Source organism: Nelumbo nucifera, chromosome 3, assembly GCF_055504915.1.
Source record: "Nelumbo nucifera cultivar China Antique chromosome 3, China Antique-T2T, whole genome shotgun sequence".
NCBI lineage: Eukaryota > Viridiplantae > Streptophyta > Magnoliopsida > Proteales > Nelumbonaceae > Nelumbo > Nelumbo nucifera.
This window is the reverse complement of record NC_142651.1, coordinates 91,111,317-91,131,126: the sequence shown is the minus strand read 5'-3', so window position 1 is coordinate 91,131,126 and position 19,810 is coordinate 91,111,317. Positions and strand designations below refer to the sequence as shown.

The 19,810-nt window shown below is 39.0% G+C and overlaps 1 protein-coding gene across 2 annotated transcripts in view; it reads right to left on the bottom strand.

Annotated features, from left to right (window-relative positions):
- Positions 1–19,810, bottom strand: part of KU70 (ATP-dependent DNA helicase 2 subunit Ku70-like protein) — a 100,110-nt gene that overhangs the window by 43,566 nt on the left and 36,734 nt on the right. For both annotated transcript variants that reach the window (XM_010275107.2, XM_010275109.2), the window contains exons 12-13: positions 13,467–13,543; positions 13,185–13,332 (exon numbers count right to left, since the gene is read on the bottom strand). In XM_010275107.2, the coding sequence (XP_010273409.1) occupies positions 13,185–13,332; positions 13,467–13,543 (225 nt within the window). The remainder of the gene's footprint in view (positions 1–13,184; positions 13,333–13,466; positions 13,544–19,810) is intronic.

Genomic DNA, 19,810 nt, shown 5'->3' with positions numbered 1-19,810 from the left:
GTGGGCATCCGATTAATCAAGAAGTAAGAAGTAAGCACTAGATCACTCCAAAAGGATTTGGGAACATTCATGTGATGCATGAGAAATCGAGCTGTTTCCAAAAAATGATGATTCTCTCTCAACCACCCCATTTTGTTGTGGGGTGTAGGTACATGAGGTCTGATGTATAATGCCATGTTGGTCCAAGTATTCTTGAAATGAGGAAGAGAAATATTCACGGCCATTATCGGAACGAAAGATTTTAATGTGAACATCAAATTGGTTGCGAATCTCAGCATAAAATTTTTCGAAAATGGTAAACAATTCACTCATTTCTTTCATTAAATAGAACCACTTCATCCTTGAATAATCATCAACAAAAATGACAAAATATCTATATCCATTGTATGACATCACTTTATAAGGACCCCAAACATCTGAATGAACCAAAGAAAAAGGACTTAACACATGATTATCAATCCTAGGACTAAAGGGAACACGATGTTTCCCCAACTGACACGACTCACAATCGAAAACAGAAAGTTAACTCAACAAAGAAACCAAAGACTTCAAAACTTTCGGCGAAGGATGACTAGATCGATAGTGCCACTGGAGAGGAGAGAGAGATGACTGGAGAGTTGTTGATGTTCTTCCAACCACCGTCAAGATAATACAATCCACCAGCTTCATGCCCTCCACCAATCCTCATCCCTGTCTTGAGTTCCTGAAAAACACACGAAGAAGGGTAAAACGTAATAGAGCAATTGAGTGACTTGGTCAACTTACTAACAGACATAAGATTAAACAGAAATTTAGGGACATACAAAACTGAGAATAAAAGTAAGGGGGTCATGTTAACATTGCCAACACCACAAATGGAGGATGTGGAGCCATTAACAAGGGTAACAGATTGTGATGTTGAGCAATGAGAGAGGGAAGAAAACACACCTGGAGTTCTAGTCATGTGATCGGAGGCTCCAGAGTCAATAATCCAGGGATTGAGTGTGGATGCCAGACAAGCCATACCTGAGTGTGTGAAAGTAGTCGTGTTCTGTTGAGATGTGGCCTGGACAAACCTCTCATACTCATCACAGGGGACACTCATCATCTCCTTCCTGGGAACATCTGTGGATGTAGGAAGCATCTGATCAGTTGAACGACTCACCTGTCTGAAACTGATATCACTAGTCATGGCATGATTGGCCCAAGTTGAGGGTGGACCATGCAAGTCATAGCAATAATTAACGATATGTCCATCCATACCACATTGAGTACACCTCCTCGGACCCGAACTACGTCCCCTGCCACAGACTCCCCCTGAATCTCTACCTCCAGTACGACCACCACCACGGTTATATGTAGGACCACCACCACCACTCCGGCCATATACCGGACCACTGCTACCACTACAACCAAACTGAGCTCCCCGAGCTCCACTTCTAACACCACAGCCCCTCGATACTGCAAAGGTTGATCTATCAGAAACATTAGAGCTCTCAATAGATCCAATGGAAATCCTCCGAAGTCGAGCAAACACCTCTTATAAGGAAGGGAGAGCTGACCCTCCTAGTATCTGAGCCCACACTGGTTCATACTCAGATTTCAGCCCCACCAAAAATCGAGTCACATCAAGTTGTTCTCTTTGTTGTTGTTGAATTTTGACATCAGAAGTGAGGGAGTGATAAACATTCAACTCATTACAAATGTTTCTCATACTAGCATAGTACTCCTCAAGACTCTGATTGCCCTGTTGCAAATTAAAGTATTCCTAATACAGCTGATATACTCTAGTTGTATTCTCATGGACAAAATAGAACTTCTTATCATGGTCCCACACATCTTTGGCAGCATCAAGAAACATGAAATTTACACTAATCTTGGGTTCCACACTGTTCCATAACCACGTGATAATCTATGCATCCTCTTGTTCCCAGTCATCATACTCATGAGAATCAGTGGAGGGTTTTTCTTCCCTTATGTGTTTCACCTTCTTCTTTGCCTTAAGAAAAACTTCTACAGATTTAGCCCAAGGTACATAATTATCTCCATTCAGTTTAATGGAGGTCATTTGAACATTCAGGTAGTCAGTAAGGAAAATCACATTAGACTTGCTATCACTGCTGTCTCCCATTGCTGAATTCTGTTATTGCTGAATTCGGCACACTGCGCACTAGACCACACCACACACTGATCACACTGGTTTCAGCACTTGTTATTTTTGAAGATTGCACTCTTTACACCACAAACCCTACCCCACAACTACCTGAAATCTCACCACACTATAAGAGGACCACTCCCCCTTCGAATCACACTGAAAACAGCATAAACCCTAGCACACTACAGTCTGAAATCCCACCATATGATCTGAAACATACTTATTATTTGATTCACAACAAAAAAAAAATGCATAGAAATCTCTTACCTCATCACCCGAAAATCAAACCACACAAAAATCAGACCACACAAGACACCCACTGCACCACACGAATCAGCCCTCTTCTCTTCATCGATTAGGGGAGGGCTGCTTAGAAACCACAGCAACCGACTACGAACAGCACAACTGGAGGCACAGAAACCTCCAAGGGAAGAGAGCGACCACTCCTTTTCAGCCCTTTCCCTTATCTCCAACCGATGGCAAAGAAACCAAGAGAAAACCCTAGACTGGGTGCGCGAAAAACAGAAATCTGGGCAGATCCGAGTTGCTTAGTTAAGCTCTGATACCATATTATGATTCGGCCTGCCCTTGAGTTCTATTAGTCAGATAACAGCCAAGAAGAGAGAAGAAGAAAGAAGAAAGAAAGAGAGAGAGAAGAGAAGAAAAGTCTGGTTCGAATGAGAGAAAAATTACCTCTCCCATTTAGCCAGATGTGTTTTATATTACTAACATACTGGAAAAGATACATGTACCCCTACTTAAGTGAGGGACACTAGTTCTAACATAATATTATGCATCAGCAACCTCAACATAAGTATAAAGACAGAAATACCCCTACATACTCGACACTAACAAGTTGAACTACCTAACCATTACTCGGCCAGATATCTCATTTGCAGTTAGTGTGGCGAGCCAATTTATGCAGAACCCTTGAGTTCCACATTGAGATGTTGTTCTAAGAATTGTAAGGTACTTGAAGGGAGCTCCATGTTTTGCCTTGTTATATAAGATTGGAGGAAGTCTTGAGTTAGAATGATACATAGATGCTGATTGGGCCGGTTCAATATCTGATAGGAGGTCCACTACAGGGTATTATACCTTTCTTGGGGGCAATTTGGTGACATAGAAGAGCAAGAAGCAAACAATGGTGGAAAGAAGTAGTGCAGAAGCTAAATATAGAGCCATGGCACACAACATGTGAACTAGTATTATTGAGGAACCTCTTGCATGAGAGAACAAAACATATAGAAGTTGATTGTCACTTTGTGAGAGAGAAGGTGCTCAATGGAGTGATAAGTACTACATATGTAAACACAAAAAGTTAGTGGGCAGATTTGTTCACCAAAGGGTTGAATCGGGGAAGAGTGGATTATATATGTAACAAGTTGGAACTATATGACATATACACACCAGCTTGAGGGGAGAGTCAGCTGTTTGGGGTAGTTTGGTCCTTTTGCCTTATGTTAAGAGTGTGATGTGTAATACCTATTATAGTCTGGTTTAAGTGTAGCTTTATAAATAAAATCTGGCCGACTAGAAAGAAATTGTCTTCTCTAGTTCAAACCAGCCTTTCTTCTCTTCTCTTCTTTCTCTCCTCTCTCTCTCTCTCTCTCTTTCTTCTGTTACTCTATAACTAATACAGATCTGAACTTTATCAACTATTAAACTTAAACTTAGTTTTTTAGATGTCACATCAGTGTGAGACAAAGGATCTAGATTATCTTCATTACTTTTACATGGGACAAAGTAATATTGTTCTCCCAACTTTGTTAATGCTCTCGATAGATGTCACATCAGTGTGAGACAGGATCTAATATGCACTTTTCTAATTCTTTTGAATTATATTGACTTGGTAAGTGAATCATATAAAAGTCAAATTATCTAATCACCAATTTCTGGCTGGTTCATTTAAGAAAATATTTCCAAAAGGTTATGATGGTTTTAATGACATATCAAAAAATATCATTAATATTGTGAACCATGGTAGTGTTCAACTGGACTACGAGCAGTGTTGACTAGGATCTCATCAATACAAGTCTCTTTTGGACTAGGAGCAATTGCTTCAATAGAAGGAGAAGCTTTTGAGAGATGAGGATTGAATGAAGAAGTTGGAAGAAACGAAGTAGAAGCAAAGACAAAAGGATTACCCTTCGAGGAAGCCTCTTACACCCCACTAGTCTCCCCCTAAAGATAGTTCCAAGAGAATTCAAAAATGGACTGTGATTACAAAAGGTGGCATCTTTGGTGATGAGCTTCCTCCTAGAAATAGGATTAAAACACTTGTACACAAAATACACCCTAGATAGCCTTAGGATCCAACTTGGTTCTTTTAGGATCCTTAACATGTATAAAATAGTCGCAGTCAAAGACCTTTGGAGGTAAGGAAAACAAAGGTGGATCTGGACAAAGACACGAAAGAAGGTTCTCATATCCAACACCCTAAATGGCATTCTATGTAAACATAGTTCAAACAAGAGAGAAACTGAAATGAAATGGTATGTTCAACATATCACACACCCAAAGAGATATCTTATATATGCTTTTTTGTACAAAGCTGTGAAAGGACAATTATGTTCCTCTCTTACAAGAAAGAATGAAAAGAATGTATTGTACATATGATACAACATAAAAATGTGCTCCCAAAAGCTTGTGAAGAGATCAACAAACTGATGCTGAGGGACAAACACCACTTTGTCAACTAGAAAATAGTTGTGAGCACGTAAATTAGAAGATACGTGTTGAAGAGAGATACGTCCAACAAAAAAAAACGATTTCTAATAGTAGAAATCACTGATTGTAGATTTAGTTGAATTTCTTGTGAAAGGAAAACGGGAGGAAGATAAAGATTTCAGTAGTAGAGAAGAAAAGAGAGGGAGAAAAGAGTAGGAAGTCAACCAGGATTCTTGAATTAACCCTAGCCGCCAACCCCTCATTATATTTATACTTAACTTAAAGGATGAGATATTACAAGGATGCCCTTAGTAGGGCGGCTACTAATGTAGCTGAACAGTCACAACTTAAAAGCATAAACTAATGGGCCTAAAGCCCAACAACTTCCTAACTAAATAGCTTAAAATAAGAATAAAAAACTAGGCCCAACTCAACACTCCCCCTCAAGTTGGGAGTAAATGTTGCACATTCCCAACTTGCGAAGATCATGCTCCAGCTTGTTCTTTGCAACACCTTTTGGGAGAACATCCGCGAGCTGCAAATCAGAAGCAATGTATGGAAGACAAGCTTCTCCAGAAGTTACACTTTCTCTGATAAAATGTCTATCCACTTCAACATGCTTAGTTCGGTCATGCTGGACTAGGTTATGGGCAATGTTAATTGCTGCCTGGTTATCACAGTATAACATCATAGGTTCTTCTGCCTGTACACCAATTTCTTCTAATAGGGAACGAATCCAAAGAAGTTCTGAAACTCCATGTGCCATGGCCCTGTATTCTGCTTCAGCACTTGATCTTGCCACCACTGTTTGTTTCTTACTCTTCCACGAGACAAGGTTACCCCCAACAAGGGTGCACACTCCTGAAGTTGATCTTCTGTCATCAAGGCATCCTGCCCAATCTGCATTTGTAAAAGCCTCTAGTTTCAACTGTCCATGATCAGTAAACAATATGCCTCTGCCCGGGTGTCCCTTCAGATACGCAAGAATCTGGTCAACTGCCTCCCAATGCTGGACTCGTGGAGCATGCATGTATTGACTTACTACACTTACTGCATAGGAAATGTTTGGTCTTGTCATACACAAGTATAGCAGCCGACCCACAAGTCTCTGATATCTCCCAATGTCCTTTACTGGTTCACCTTCTAATGCATTGATTCTATAGTTCTAAAGAATAGGGGTATTGATTGCCTTCGTTCCAAGCTTCCCCGTCTCTTGAAGAAGATCCAAGACATACTTCCTTTGAGAGATAAAAACTCCATGTTTTGATCTTGCAACTTCAATGCCTAGGAAGTATCTCAGTTCTCCAAGATCCTTAATTTCAAATTCTTTATGTAGATTACTTTTCAGACAATCAATCTCAATTAGGTCATTCCCCGTGACAACAATATCATCCACATAAACAATTTGGACTGACACCAAAGATCCCCCGCGCTTCACAAACAATGTATGATCGGATTGAGTCTGAGTGTATCCAAAAGCAATCAAGGCCTTTCTGAATCTGTCACACCATGCTCTAGGAGATTGTTTCAAGCCATAAAGTGACTTCTTAAGCCTGCATACCTTTCCCTTTTCAGTATGACTGTAAAATCCAACAGGAAGATTCATATACACTTCCTCTTGCAGATCCCCATTTAGGAAAGCATTCTTCACATCAAGTTGAAACAAGGGCCAAGAGTGGCAGCAAAATAAAGAAATATCCGAACAGAGGTCATCTTTGCAACCAGTGCAAAGGTCTCTAAGTAATCAACACCATAGGTCTATGTGTACCCTTTTGCAACAAGTCTTGCCTTGTACCTTTCTATACTTCCATCTGCCTTATATTTTACCGTGTAAACCCATCTGCATCCAACTGTCTCCTTGCCTTCTGGTAGATCCACAATGTCCCATGTCTGATTCTTAATCAAATCTGCCATCTCTTCCTGCATAGTTGTCTTCCACTCAGGTTTGGAGAGAGCCTCACTAACACCATTGCGTATAGACACTGAGTCAAGGGAGGAAAGAAAACACGGTAGGAAGGAGAAAGTCCAATGTAGGATACGTACTGTGAAATACAATGAGCAATACACTTTCTCTTCCCTTTTCAAAGAGTAATAGAAAGATCAAGGTTATCTGTAACAAGGTTAGTAGAATCAATGGGAATTAAAACAGTAGCGGGACCAAGAGGAATACCTGAATCCATGTCAGTCGAATCTGGAGTCTCCAAGGAATCGACAGGAAGTGATGTGAGTTTTGCTGCAGTGGAATCAACCTCCTTATGAAGTCTCTGTCATAAGTAATGCTGAGAAGCAGGACGCAAAGGAGGTGGTAAGGTAGGTGACACAGGATGGTCAAGCACAGGAGTAGACACAGGGACTGGAACTGGGAGAGGAATAGACTGCTGACTCACTTCCCCAAAACACTACCCCCGAGAAGGATTCTTTGAAAAGAAGTATGTGAATTCAAAAAAAGTGACATACATGGTAACAAACCGGCTCCCAGAGACTGGATCATAGTAGCAGTACCCTTTCTGACTTTCTGCATATCCAAGGAAGACACACTTCTTTGCCTTGGGATCAAGCTTTGAGCAATGAGGACCAAGGACATGTGCAAAGCAGACACACCCAAACACCCTGAGAGGAATATGAAACATCTCCCCCTTAGGAAAAAGGAGACTAAATGGGGTGTTGAATCCAAGTATACGAGAGGGCACCCTGTTAATCATATATACTGTTGTGAGAACTGCATCACCCCAAAACCGAACTGGAACTGTAGATGTGCTCATCATGCTTCTTGCAATCTCAACAATGTGTCTGTTCTTCCTTTCTGCAACACCATTCTGCTATGGACTGTAGGGACAACTGCTCTAATGGACAACACCATATTCTAACAAATATGAAGCAAGGTGTTTTTCAAAATATTCCCTGGCATTGTCTGATCTGAACACCTTTATTCTTGTTCCAAACTGTATTAACACCATCTGATCAAAATTGCCTCACCAAGGATAGTACTTCATTGTGGGATCTCATCAGGTAAATCCAAGAGTATCGTGAAAAATCATCCACAAATAAGAGAAAATATCGATAGCCTCCCATAGAAGGAACAAGGTAAGGTCCCCACACATCCGAATGAATAACATCAAAAGAAGAAGAACACTTTTTATTACTAGGTTTAAATGAATGTCTACAATGCTTTCCAAGTTGACAACCTTCACACTCCAAACTTGACAAACTAACAGACTCAAAAAGTTTTGGAAACAAAAGACTCAAAGAAGAAAAAGGTAAATGGCCCAAACGATTATGCCAAAGCATAATTTGACCCACAGACCCTGACTCACTATCCCTGCTGACATGATGACTCTGATGAGGAGGAAGAACATCCGGGAGGTAGATCCCATTCACTTCACGACCACTCCCAATCGTCCTCTTTGAATCCAGATCCTGGAAAATACAATGACTAGGAGAAAAAATTACTGAGCAGTTCAGGTTCTTAATCAAACTACTAACAGATAACAAATTAGTGCTCAATCTAGGAACATGAAGGACTGAGGGTAGAGAAATAGAATCACTTATCTTGACAGATCCCTTCCCAGAAATAGGAATATGGGATTCATCAGCTATGGAGACCCTATCTCTGCCAGAACAAAGCTGGTAAGAAGAAAAAATAGTAGAGCTATGGATCATGTGCTCTGAGGCTCCAAAATCTATAATCCAAGGAGGTCCCTCCTTACCTGAAGTAGAAACATAATTTGCAGTGACGTGTGAACTACCTGTGTGAGCAAAGGCAGTAGAGTGGACTCCACCAGTGCCACTTGTACCTTGTTGTCCACTTGCTGCTGAACTGGAACTGGCTTTATCCCACTGGTTCAAAAATTGCCCATACCTCTCAAGTTCGACCCTTATTGCAGCAGCTACAACAAGCTCCAGAGCAGTTGTAGTAGGAGGGGCCAGAATGTCACCAGTAACTACCATGTTTGCACTTCCCTTCTTATTTTGTAGTCCAGTCGGCACAAGATGTGGATGAACCTTCCAGCAAGTATCTCTCGTGTGTTTAGGCTTCTTACAATAGTCACAAATCAAATCTCTTTTATCTTCCTTCTTGATTTCACTTGCCACCCCGATCTCCACTTTGCTTAGGTTTCACAGTACTCACCATGGCAGACTGATCAGAAACAGGATTTTTCATCATATCTCTCCTGCTCTCCTCCCCTGACACAAAGGCATATGCTTGGGAGAGGGTAACACTGTCCCTGGAAAGAAGATGTTGTCTTGCAATATCATATTCAGGATTAAGGCCAACAAGAAATTCAAACACCCTATACTTCTCTAGATGTTTCTGATAGGTAGTTGCATCCTTAGTGGTTTCCCAAGCAAATGTCTCTAAATGGTCAATCTCCTGCCACAAGGTTTTAAGGGCTGAAAAATAGGCTGCAACAGGTCTATCTCCCTGCCTTGTAGAAATAATCTAATTTCTCAACTGATAAACCCTAGCAACATTCTCCCTCTGTGAATAGGTTTCTACAACCCCATCCCATATTTCCTTAGTTGTCTTTGCCCATAAAAAATTTTTACCTATATGGGGCAACATAGAATTACACAACCAAGTCATCACCATATAATTCTCCTGTACCCACCAGGAGTTGCTCGTTTCGGGTTTCACTTCCTCACCAGTGATATACCCTAATTTCCCACGAGCACCAATGGTCATCTTTGTAGATTGTGACCATTCTAAGTAATTTGTACCACCCAACCTAACTGTAGTGATGGTCCCAGTCCCGAAAAGGTCTCTAGCACCTCCTCACACTAGTCTCATTTCACTACCGGGCTTATTTTCAACTCCGTAACCCTCCATGCTTCTCAAAAAATGTTAAGAAAATAACTGAAATATGTAACAAGATCAAACGAAACACTTCTGGAACCAACAACACCTTTCTGGTGTCCTAGGCTATCTTCCCACAAAAGATTCCTTTTCTATAGGATGGGAGAAGAGAGAGAAAAGGCAGTTGCTCTCTCTAGAAGCCTCCAAATCAGGTAGGACTTGAACCGCCCCTTACAGAAAACTCCAAGGAACCCTAAAAAATTAGGGTGCCACTTCCTAGGTCAAAATTGAAGAGTCCAACAAAAACAGGACTCTTCCCCTTTCTCCAATTTTTCCTGATTTTGATGAAAAACCCTAGACTAGCTACAGGGCACACAGATCCACCAAAAAATCCAAAAACTGGGCTTACCTGAGAACTTTGATCAACCTCTTAAATCACCATGCAGTCGGTCGATCTAGGGCTGCATGAGGAAACAACTCAAGGAACCTTCAGCCTGCTCTGATACCAAGTAGAAATCACCGATTGTAGATTTAGTTGAATTTCTTGTGAAAGGAAAAGGGGAGGAAGATAAAGATTTCAGTAGTAGAGAAGAAAAGAGAGGGAGAAAAGAGTAGAAAGTCAACCAGGATTCTTGAATTAACCCTAGCCACCAACCCCTCATTATATTTATACTTAACTTAAAGGATGAGATATTACAAGGATGTCCTTAGTAGTGCGGCTACTAATGTAGCTGAACAGTCACAACTTAAAAACATAAACTAATGGGCCTAAAGCCCAACAACTTCCTAACTAAATAGCTTAAAATAAGAATAAAAAACAACTAGGCCCAACTCAACACTAATAAAGTGGCAACAACCTCTATATGCTTGGTTCTCTCATAAAAACAAGGTTGGACTTTAGAGGCAATCTTGATGGCACTGACATTGTTTGCACAAAGAGGAATTGGAGATGACAATGGAAAACCAAGGTCATCAAGGAGAGAGCCTTGAGCCATATTATCTCTGTACAAATGAAGGACATAGCACTATACGCAACCTCTGTAGAAGATTTCGAGAGAGCTTACTAATTCTTATATTTCCAAGATATGAAGGAATCTCTAAGAAAAATACACCAACCAGTAGTAGAACGTCCAGTGTTTGGACATCCTGCCCAATGGCCCCAATCAATAACTGCATAGGCCGATAGGCTAAGAGATGTGGATGTAGGAAAGAATAAGCATGTGATAGGGTTCCACAAACATATTTGATAATACAAAGAACTATAATCATTTGAGGTTGTTGAGGGGAAGAGATAAATTGTCTAACCACTTATACAGCACAGGAAATATCTGGGCATGTCATGCGAGGTAGATAAGAGTATAAGACTACCACCAAGCTGTTGGTAAAAAGTGGCATCAACAAATTTCCACATCATCCTTAGAGAGCTTTAAATTCATCTCAAGAAGAGTATCAACATGTTTGTCATCACTCTAATTAGTAGATTTCACAAGGTCAAGGGCATATTTGTGTTGATTAACAAAATACTCACAAAATGAATGAGTAACTTCCAACCCCAAGAAATAGGTAAGATAACCAAGATTCTTCATTTTAAATGGCTGATTGAGAAGCTGTTTCAAAGAAGAAATACCATCACTATCATCATCGATGATAAGGATGTCATCTACATACAGAAGCAACAAAGTAATTCATTGGGTTCTTCTCAAATAAATAGGTAATAATTAGAAGAACTGTAGATGAATCCAGCCTCTATGATCACTATGCGAAATTTCTCAAACCATGCCCTGGCGATTGTTTAAGACCATACAAGGACTTCTTCAAATGGCATACCATGGGAGAACCATCATAGTATCCCAGAGGGGGCTTCATATAGATTGTCTCCTTAAAGTCCCCATGTAAGAAGGCATTCTTGACATCTATCTAACGGATGTCTCAATGTATGGATGCAAAGATGGCCAAAAGAAGGCGAACTGTAGTCATCTTAGCGACGGGCATTATATTTGTACCCTAGTGACACCAAACGAGCATTATATTTGTCAAGGCTCCCATTAGAATTAAGTTTCACATAATACACCTATCTTCTACCAATAAAAGAGGCAACTGGGGAGCAAGAACCATATCCCATGTCATTATCAACAAGGACTTGGAGCTCAGTATCCATGGCTTCCTTCCAATGCAAAACTGCCATAACCTAGTAGTGAGATCTAGAAATATATGTAGTGGACAAAACAATTAAAAAAGATCTATAGCTTAAACAAAACCCATAGCAATCAAGAAAGACAGAGAAATATAAGAATGGCATAATGGGGGATTAGAGGATGGTGGAGGATCAATGATAGGTGTAGGTGTACTTACAAAGTGAGGAGGAAGGGAGGAACTGGTGTCTGTAGATGATGAACCTGTGTTTGGTGATGAAGGGGGTAGAGCTATAGGTGCTAAAACGGCTAGCCTCTTCCTGAGGAAGACACAAAGCAATTTTGGAAGGAGTTGCATTCGAAGAACCTATGGAGTCAAAGGAATGTAGCACAAAAACTGAAGTAGCAAGAAGTTTAACAATGTGAGCGAAGAGAGAAATATTTTCAAGGAAAATAATATTGTGAGACACAAATTCGATGAGAACTAGGATCATAACAAAGAAAACCCCTACGGTCCAGGCTATATCCAACAAAGACACACAATGTTGACTGTGGAGTGAGTTTTGTACGCTCATGAGGTGGAAGATGAACAAAGCACACACAACCAAAAACATGAAGTATAGAGAAGTCAAGTGAACGATGGAATAAGCTCTAAAAGGGAGAAGCATTGCACAAAACAAAAGAAGGAAGGTTGATAAGGTACACAACAGTGCTAGCCACCTCCACCCAAAAGGAAGGAGCATGTGAATCAGGAAGCAAGGTGCATACAATTCTTAAAATCTATATATTCTTGCGCTCTAACACTATGTTCTGTTGTAGAGTGCCAAGACAAGATCTCTGTGATTGAATTCCAATGTCTCTCAAGAGTTTCAAAGTCTCCATCGAAGTATTCACCCCCCCCCCAAGTCTGAACTGAAAACCCCAATACTAGTATCAAACTGATTTCTAATCTTAGCCAAGAAGGACATAGTCTTATCCATTTTAACTAAGTTTATTAAAAGGAGCAGCTACCTATAGGTTTTCAATTGCATAGATTTACTAAAGAGTTAAGAACAAATGGAATCAAGGTTCTTAGATATCAAGCACATTCTTTAGCACAATCAAGGTTCAAAGTATCAATATGATATTCCACATATCAGGGATACCATATTATATCTTTAGGTGCCATATACACCTATTTTGGAACCCTTTTTTATTAAATGATATATATACATAGTCTTAAAACTGAATTGATAAAAAAAACTAAAAAAGGCATGTGGTTCAAAGTGTCAATACACCTCTACCGATACACAAAGGTGTATCGATACTTTGAATCATGAACATAATTAGTAATAGAATGTATTGTAGAAGAATAAAGAGCAGACCACAAAGAATGTTTTTCAAGCCACTAATTACTTAGCATGGACTACTACATTGAACTTCAATGCCTGCAACTTGTATAAAACTTACCCACCTTATCACTAGGAAAAAGAAATGTTGATGGCTTCAAGTTATAATAATCTTTTAAGCAACTCAATGGCTTGAATCCCAGAAGACGAAGATGTCCCGTAGAAACTCTTTTTACTTCTAATAGCTCCTCCACAGAAAATTTAATGTTCTTACTGAAATAAAGTGAGAAAAAAATAGACAAATGAGTTGAAGAAACATGCCTACACTCAATAAGAAAAAAAACATATTAAGCACTATATAGAGCATTGTATTTAAAAAATAGAAGAAAAATGGAAACAAAACATACTTCTTATATGGATGAAAACGTTTAGTGTGTCCTTGGAGTAAAGCACCAGTGTCCGCACAGATAAAAGAGTTTTGAATCTGCAAAATATCAACAAATATAACAAAAAACATGTACTTAAACATCCAAAACCAACATTAAATAGGATTAGTAGTCAACCAAATTGTTAGAAGTCAAGAAAAGATGGAAAAGTTATTTTGTAAGTTACTAAATGAAGGACACATAGTAGGTACTAGTGGGGGTGGGGGTGATTTGTAACTTCAATATTACTAAAGTTAATAATCACCTTTGTAAAATAGGGGCTTTTGAAGCAAAGAAGGCATTGATTGAGATAAAGAAAGGAAAGGTGCAAGGACCTGATTGTATCCTAATAGAAGTTGGAAATATATGGGAGAAGTAAGCTTGTTATGACTAATTAAACTATTTAATAACAAAAATATAACAAAGAAAAATGCCAAAAGAATGGAAAAAGAGCAATATGTTTCCTATATTTAAAAACAAAGACAGTATATAGAGTTTTAATAACTATAATGGGATTAAACTTAGAAACCATAATATTAAACTTTGGGAGAGATTAGTTCAGTAGATATTACAACATAAAATAAATATATCAAAAACCCAATTTGGTTTTTTGCCAGGGAGTTCAACCACACCGTTCTATTTAGACAATTAATAAAAAAGTTTAAAAAGAAGAGAAATCTTCATATAGTATTCATTGATTTAAAGAAAAAAATAATATGACAAAGCTCCTACAAAAATACTATGGCCGATTTTAGAAGAAAAAGAGGAATGCGAAATAGGTATATAGACTTTAAAGGCATATATGACAATGTAACAAACAATGCTAAACACCTTTAGGAAAGGCATTCGTGTTTCTAGTTACAGTGACTTCAGCAAGGCTCAGCCCTGGCCCTTATTTATTTGCTCTCATCATCATCATCATCTTTCATGCCTTATCACAACTATATGGGGTCAGCTACATTAATCCTATTTCACCAATTCGTTCTATTTAAATCCATATCCACTGTTAAATTATTAGTGCTAAAATCATTTTTACTATTACCCATGTCCTTTTTGGTCTACCCCTATCCCTTTTAACCCCTTCAACTTGTAACAAGTCGCTTCTTCTAACTAGTGTTGATTTATTTGCTCTAGTCATGGAGAAATTGGCAAGAAGCATATTCATAAAGAGGCACCATGGTGAATACTATTCCCCAATGATATAGTATTAATTGATGAATCCAAAGAGGGATTAACGCAAAATTAGAGATCGACTCAGGCTGCTGAGTCATAGTTTGGCCGGTCGTTTCATAAATTCCAACCCAGATGTGGAGAAGATTGAAGAGTGGGCCACTACTGAGTGGAAACCTGAGAAACCTTTTCACATAAGGAAGCTAAATGCTGGTTTCATTTTGTTCATCTTCAAAAGTGAGGAGGCAAGCAACACCCTGATGAGTGAACAGAATAAGTTTCGAGAACCTGATCTCAGAATCAGATGGAATCCTTTAGTCGGAGCAATCAGGAATATGGGTCCACTGAATATGGTGGATTATTGTTTACGGGATACCCTTGCATGCGTGGAGCTTCCAAACTTTTAAGATAATGGGAGGCGCATGTGGAAGATTCAGATTCGTTGATCCTAGAACAATATCATGTAGAAACCTTTCTGTTGCTTGTATCTTAATTAAAGTTGAAGAGATCCACCTTGTTCCTACTTCCCTATCCCTCCGTTTCACCAGTGAATCTTTTTTTACTTGAACTGGTCGTAGAAGGATCTTACCCAACAAGATGGACCAAAAATATGGAATTGTGGAGAGAAGAGACCCAGAAGATCAGATTGGGTTTTGGAAATAATGGAGGGGAAGACGAATAGTCAGACCAAAGGGGATGGTCGTGAGGTTGAAGGTGGGTATTTTAGGAAGCAAAAATATTTATGGTTTGGTTGGGGTCTTTACCTTGGGCCGCATCATGGACAGAGAAAGTAGAGTTCCAAAGAGAAATAAAAGTGGCAGGGCCCATTCAAACTTAGATGGTGAGGTGAATCCGTTGGGACACGTGAAAGTAGAAAGAGACGAAAGGAAAGAAAAAAGTTGGAATTTCAAAAGACGAAGAGACAGCACAAGCAGGAAAAGATGGTGAAGGTTCGATTGTGGACCAAGTTACGAAGACAAAGTTCATCAATAATGTGGGAGAGTTCTCTACAAAGCATCGTTTCAAATTAAGGGTTTCGAACAAGAGAAAGTTCAAGCGGTCTCGAAGTTTTAGGTGCACATTTCAGTTTCGAAACTCTAGTAAGAGGCTTTGGAGTCTGAGAGCTGAGATTTCTCATGAAGTGTTTCAGAAGAGTGATCAATGTGGACGATTCGTTGAACCTCTTAATCTAAGAGAACACTGCAATGAAAGGAAAAAAGGAGAAGACAAGTCCTAATCAGCAAGCAGGTAAGTTTATCTCTTTTGGTAACTTCGTTGTCGAGCTCTCTTCCTTTTTGTCACCGACATGGAATCAGGAGGAGGAGGTTCAAGTGGTTATTTGTTCAGAAGGTTCAGAAGGCTAGAAGGAAGGGAGGTTGTTTCTGGGGAAGTAGCTAAGGAGTTAGTGAGGTGGGAAGGGAAGGACAAGGAAGGAATGTTAGGTAGGGCTGGCTGTGGCGGGGACGACACTAAGAGTGCAACTACTGAACACGGCGATGGTTACAACAGAGGCTTTGGACAAGAACAACAAAACTGACTCATCTCTGGACTGTGAGGATTATCAGAAGTTTGAGATTTCAGCTGGTAGGATTGGAGTACATCTAGGGCAGAGAAGAGTTGTGAACAAGGAAGGTGTCGTAGGACCTATAGAAGGAGCGAAAAAAGCTGGAGAGACAAGCAAGTGTCACCTTGTCCGTGTGTCTAAGGTTTTCTCGAGGCTAAAAGACGGTTTGATTGGGGCAGGTCCTTCCAATAAACATAAGTGTATTGAAGGAAGTGATTAAAAGGCTTAGATGCAAAGAAAAAGGGTGATGAAAGGAGGGGGAAGAGATTCAAATTGTCGTAGGGGAGATAAAGTCGACCCTGACAAAAGAAGGATCGAAGGTTAGACCAGGGTCAGGGGATAAGAAAGAAGAGGGAGGTCAAGCTGGTGCATACTTTGTCTCAACAAGCTGACAAGGAGGGGGAGAAAGTGGAGACTAAAACCTTGGTGGACAGGGAGGTTAGAATTGGAAAGAGTTTAGGGATATTATTTTGGGGAGGCAAAGAGTTCGCTAGAAGAGCTTTTGAAAAATTTGAAATGAGAAAAAGGGAAGAGAAACTGAAGAAGATGTTGCAAGAGAAAGAAGAAAAAGTTCAGGATGAGGAAGACAACAGGCAGGACGAGTCGTTTGATCCTGAAGACTAGCCAATGTATCAAGGTGGGGGGGAATTATCTTGTGTCATTGTAAGCCTGTTGTTGGTAGTGCGTTTGGGTGTTAACTTAACACCCTTGTTAGTGCAGTAATCTGCTTTTTATTTTATCAATAAATTTTTCTTTTATTCTTCAAAAAAAAAGATTTAGGCTTCAAAATAAGTAGGATTACAACAAAATATACGCAATGTAAGAATAATAAAAAATAGGATTGTAAATCAAGGTACACTTATTAGAGACCAAGAGGTATCTCATTGTGACTGCACCTATTAACTTGGGTGTACCTAGGGAATAGATATTTTTAAATGAAAACCATGAATTCTAATGTAATTCCCTAGGTTCCAGAGCAACCACCAACCATCTTTCATTAATAATTATCTATAATCTTCATAAAATGACTAAACTTCACATGAAAACATCGAAACTCAACAAATCCACAAGAAGAAAAGAAGAAATAAAAGAAAGTTCAGAAAATACTTTCTTCTTTAAAGATTTTGCAATTGCATCAAGATTACTTTCTCTTCAGCAAGCCAAAAAAAGTGTTTAAGAGTATTTGTTCACCCTCCAAAACCTAAGGAATTAGCTGGTTCTTGAGTGACTATCAGCCTTTATCTATCGATTTGAAGGTTCAGCAACAATATCAGGAGCACCTAGACATTGCTCGATTCTTATCTGATTTAAGAACTAATATGAGCCACTTCATGGTCAAATTTTAGGGAATAGTGATCTCCACTCACTTTCTGAGGTGTTTTCTCATGTTAGGAGGTGGTAAAGGACAACGTGGTAGAAGTGGGAATGCAAGAGATGCAAGTTGTGGATCAAGGAGTAGACGTGGTATTCCTCAGGTAGTAGGTTTGGGACATGGTCATAGAGAAGTAGGAAGTTCTCGTTGGTAGAAGTGGTAGTGGACGTGGATCCCCACATGTGTATGCTTACTATAGGCTCAAAGGACATAAAATGAACTTTTGCTACAACTTGAATGAATCACCATCTACATGGGCTAATCATGAACCAGTTGGTGAGAACCCATCCAGTAGTCATGTCACCCCTACAAATGATCTTGGTGTGGAAGGTAAAAGAAAAGGTGTCTATTACTCAATAGTATAAGAAACTTCGTCAATTTTCCTCTTTAAGTAACACAAACACCCTTGCCAAAATAAGTATAACTTGTGTTCCTTCTCATTCCAAATCCAATTCTTCAGTTACAGATTCTATATCTAGATATCTTTGCTTATGTATCTTTCCTTCCACTTCATAGACTATTACCCTAGCCAATCAACAACATCTTTGATAAGTATTGGGAATGTATCTCTTATATCTAGGTGTATTTTCTCATAGTTTTATTCCTAAGTTCCCATTTAGCCATATGCCTGCAAGTGAATTGATTAAAAGTCTTGATTGCTCTAGCTCATTCTATCCTTCCTTTTGTGTTTTTCAGGATCTTAAAACAGGGAGGATGATTGTTGAACGGCATGCAACAAGAGGAATTGTACTATCTTGATGGTGTTGGTTCGTAGAAGGCTTTACAGTCCACATATAAAATTGTGAGCATTTAGTTCATAGAAGGTGTTGGTTCGTTGAAGCAGTTAGTCCCATTGTTAACAATGTTGGATTGTGAGTCATATTAATTAAGCAAACATCATAGAGTGTCCTTTATTCCAACAGTGGATAATAGAGACAGTAGGTCTTTTGTTCTTGTTTATTCAGATGCCTAGAGTCAAAAACGTGTCACTTCTTATAATGGGTAGTATTTATAACCTTTTTTTGATAAATGGTAGTATTTATAACTTTCACTAATAATTATTCAAGGCAATATCAATTTATACAATGAAAGAATGTTCTGAGTTATTTTCTATAGTTCTGCCCTTTAATGCTGAAATTCAAAATTAATTTAAAGTCTTAATTAAAGTGTTTAGATTTGACAACGCTCAATATTACATTCATAAATAATTTCAACCTTATTTTCATAGTCATGGAAGAATCCATTAATTTTCTTGCTCATACACACCACAACAAATCGGTGTGGCCTAAAGGAAGAATCATCTCCTTAACACCACAAAGGCCTTATTGGTTCAATTGTCTCTCCCTAAACTTTTTTGAATGATGTAGTTCCTACCTCATGTTTTTTGATCATTTGTATGCCATCCTCCACTCTTTGTCAGAAATCTCCTTTTTCCATTTTGTTTCTTTCATTTTCTCCTTTTAGGATTCCTCCTCGGGTTTAGTTTTTTTTTTCTGTGCACAAATTTGTTAATAAATCAGGTAAGATTGATGCAAGGCCTCTAAAATGCATTTATCTTGACTATTCTCAAACTCAAAAAGGTAATAAATGCTACAGTCCTACTTTACATAAATCTTCCATTTACCTACATATTACTTTCCTTGAGATAGTACCATTCTTTTCAGGGACAGAGTCCCCTTCTGATGTTCCTTTATGCTGTTATTGTAGAGAAACTAAGGGTTAATCTTGTTTATTATCCTTGGGGAGTATTGGTGTACCATATGTCTTATGTACTTGATCATTTTTCTACATGCTCTTATAGTCTTTATTTGTAATGACAGAACTGCATTTTTCATCATCTATGCCTTATCCCAACTATATGGGGTCAGCTACAGAACTGTCTTTTTTACATTCATTAGTATATATATTTCATTCTCTGAGAGAGATCATCACTTAGACACACCTGTACAAACCCTAGCACCTGTTCGACTTGTTCATTGCATGCTATCAGAGCAGGTTTCTAAATTGAGAATGAGGAAAGATTGGAATCCCCACTGAATAGCTATCAGTCAAGGTGTACCAAAGGAGTTTTCAGAACCATTTTTTCCGAGATTTTGTAGATTGAAGCACTTTTTCTGTTCGTTCTTTCAGCACCCCTATGCTCTGAAACCGTGGTTCAGGTTTCACTTGTATGGTCTTTTCTTCTCCTTCATGAGGCTTAATACACCCAGGATCATAAAG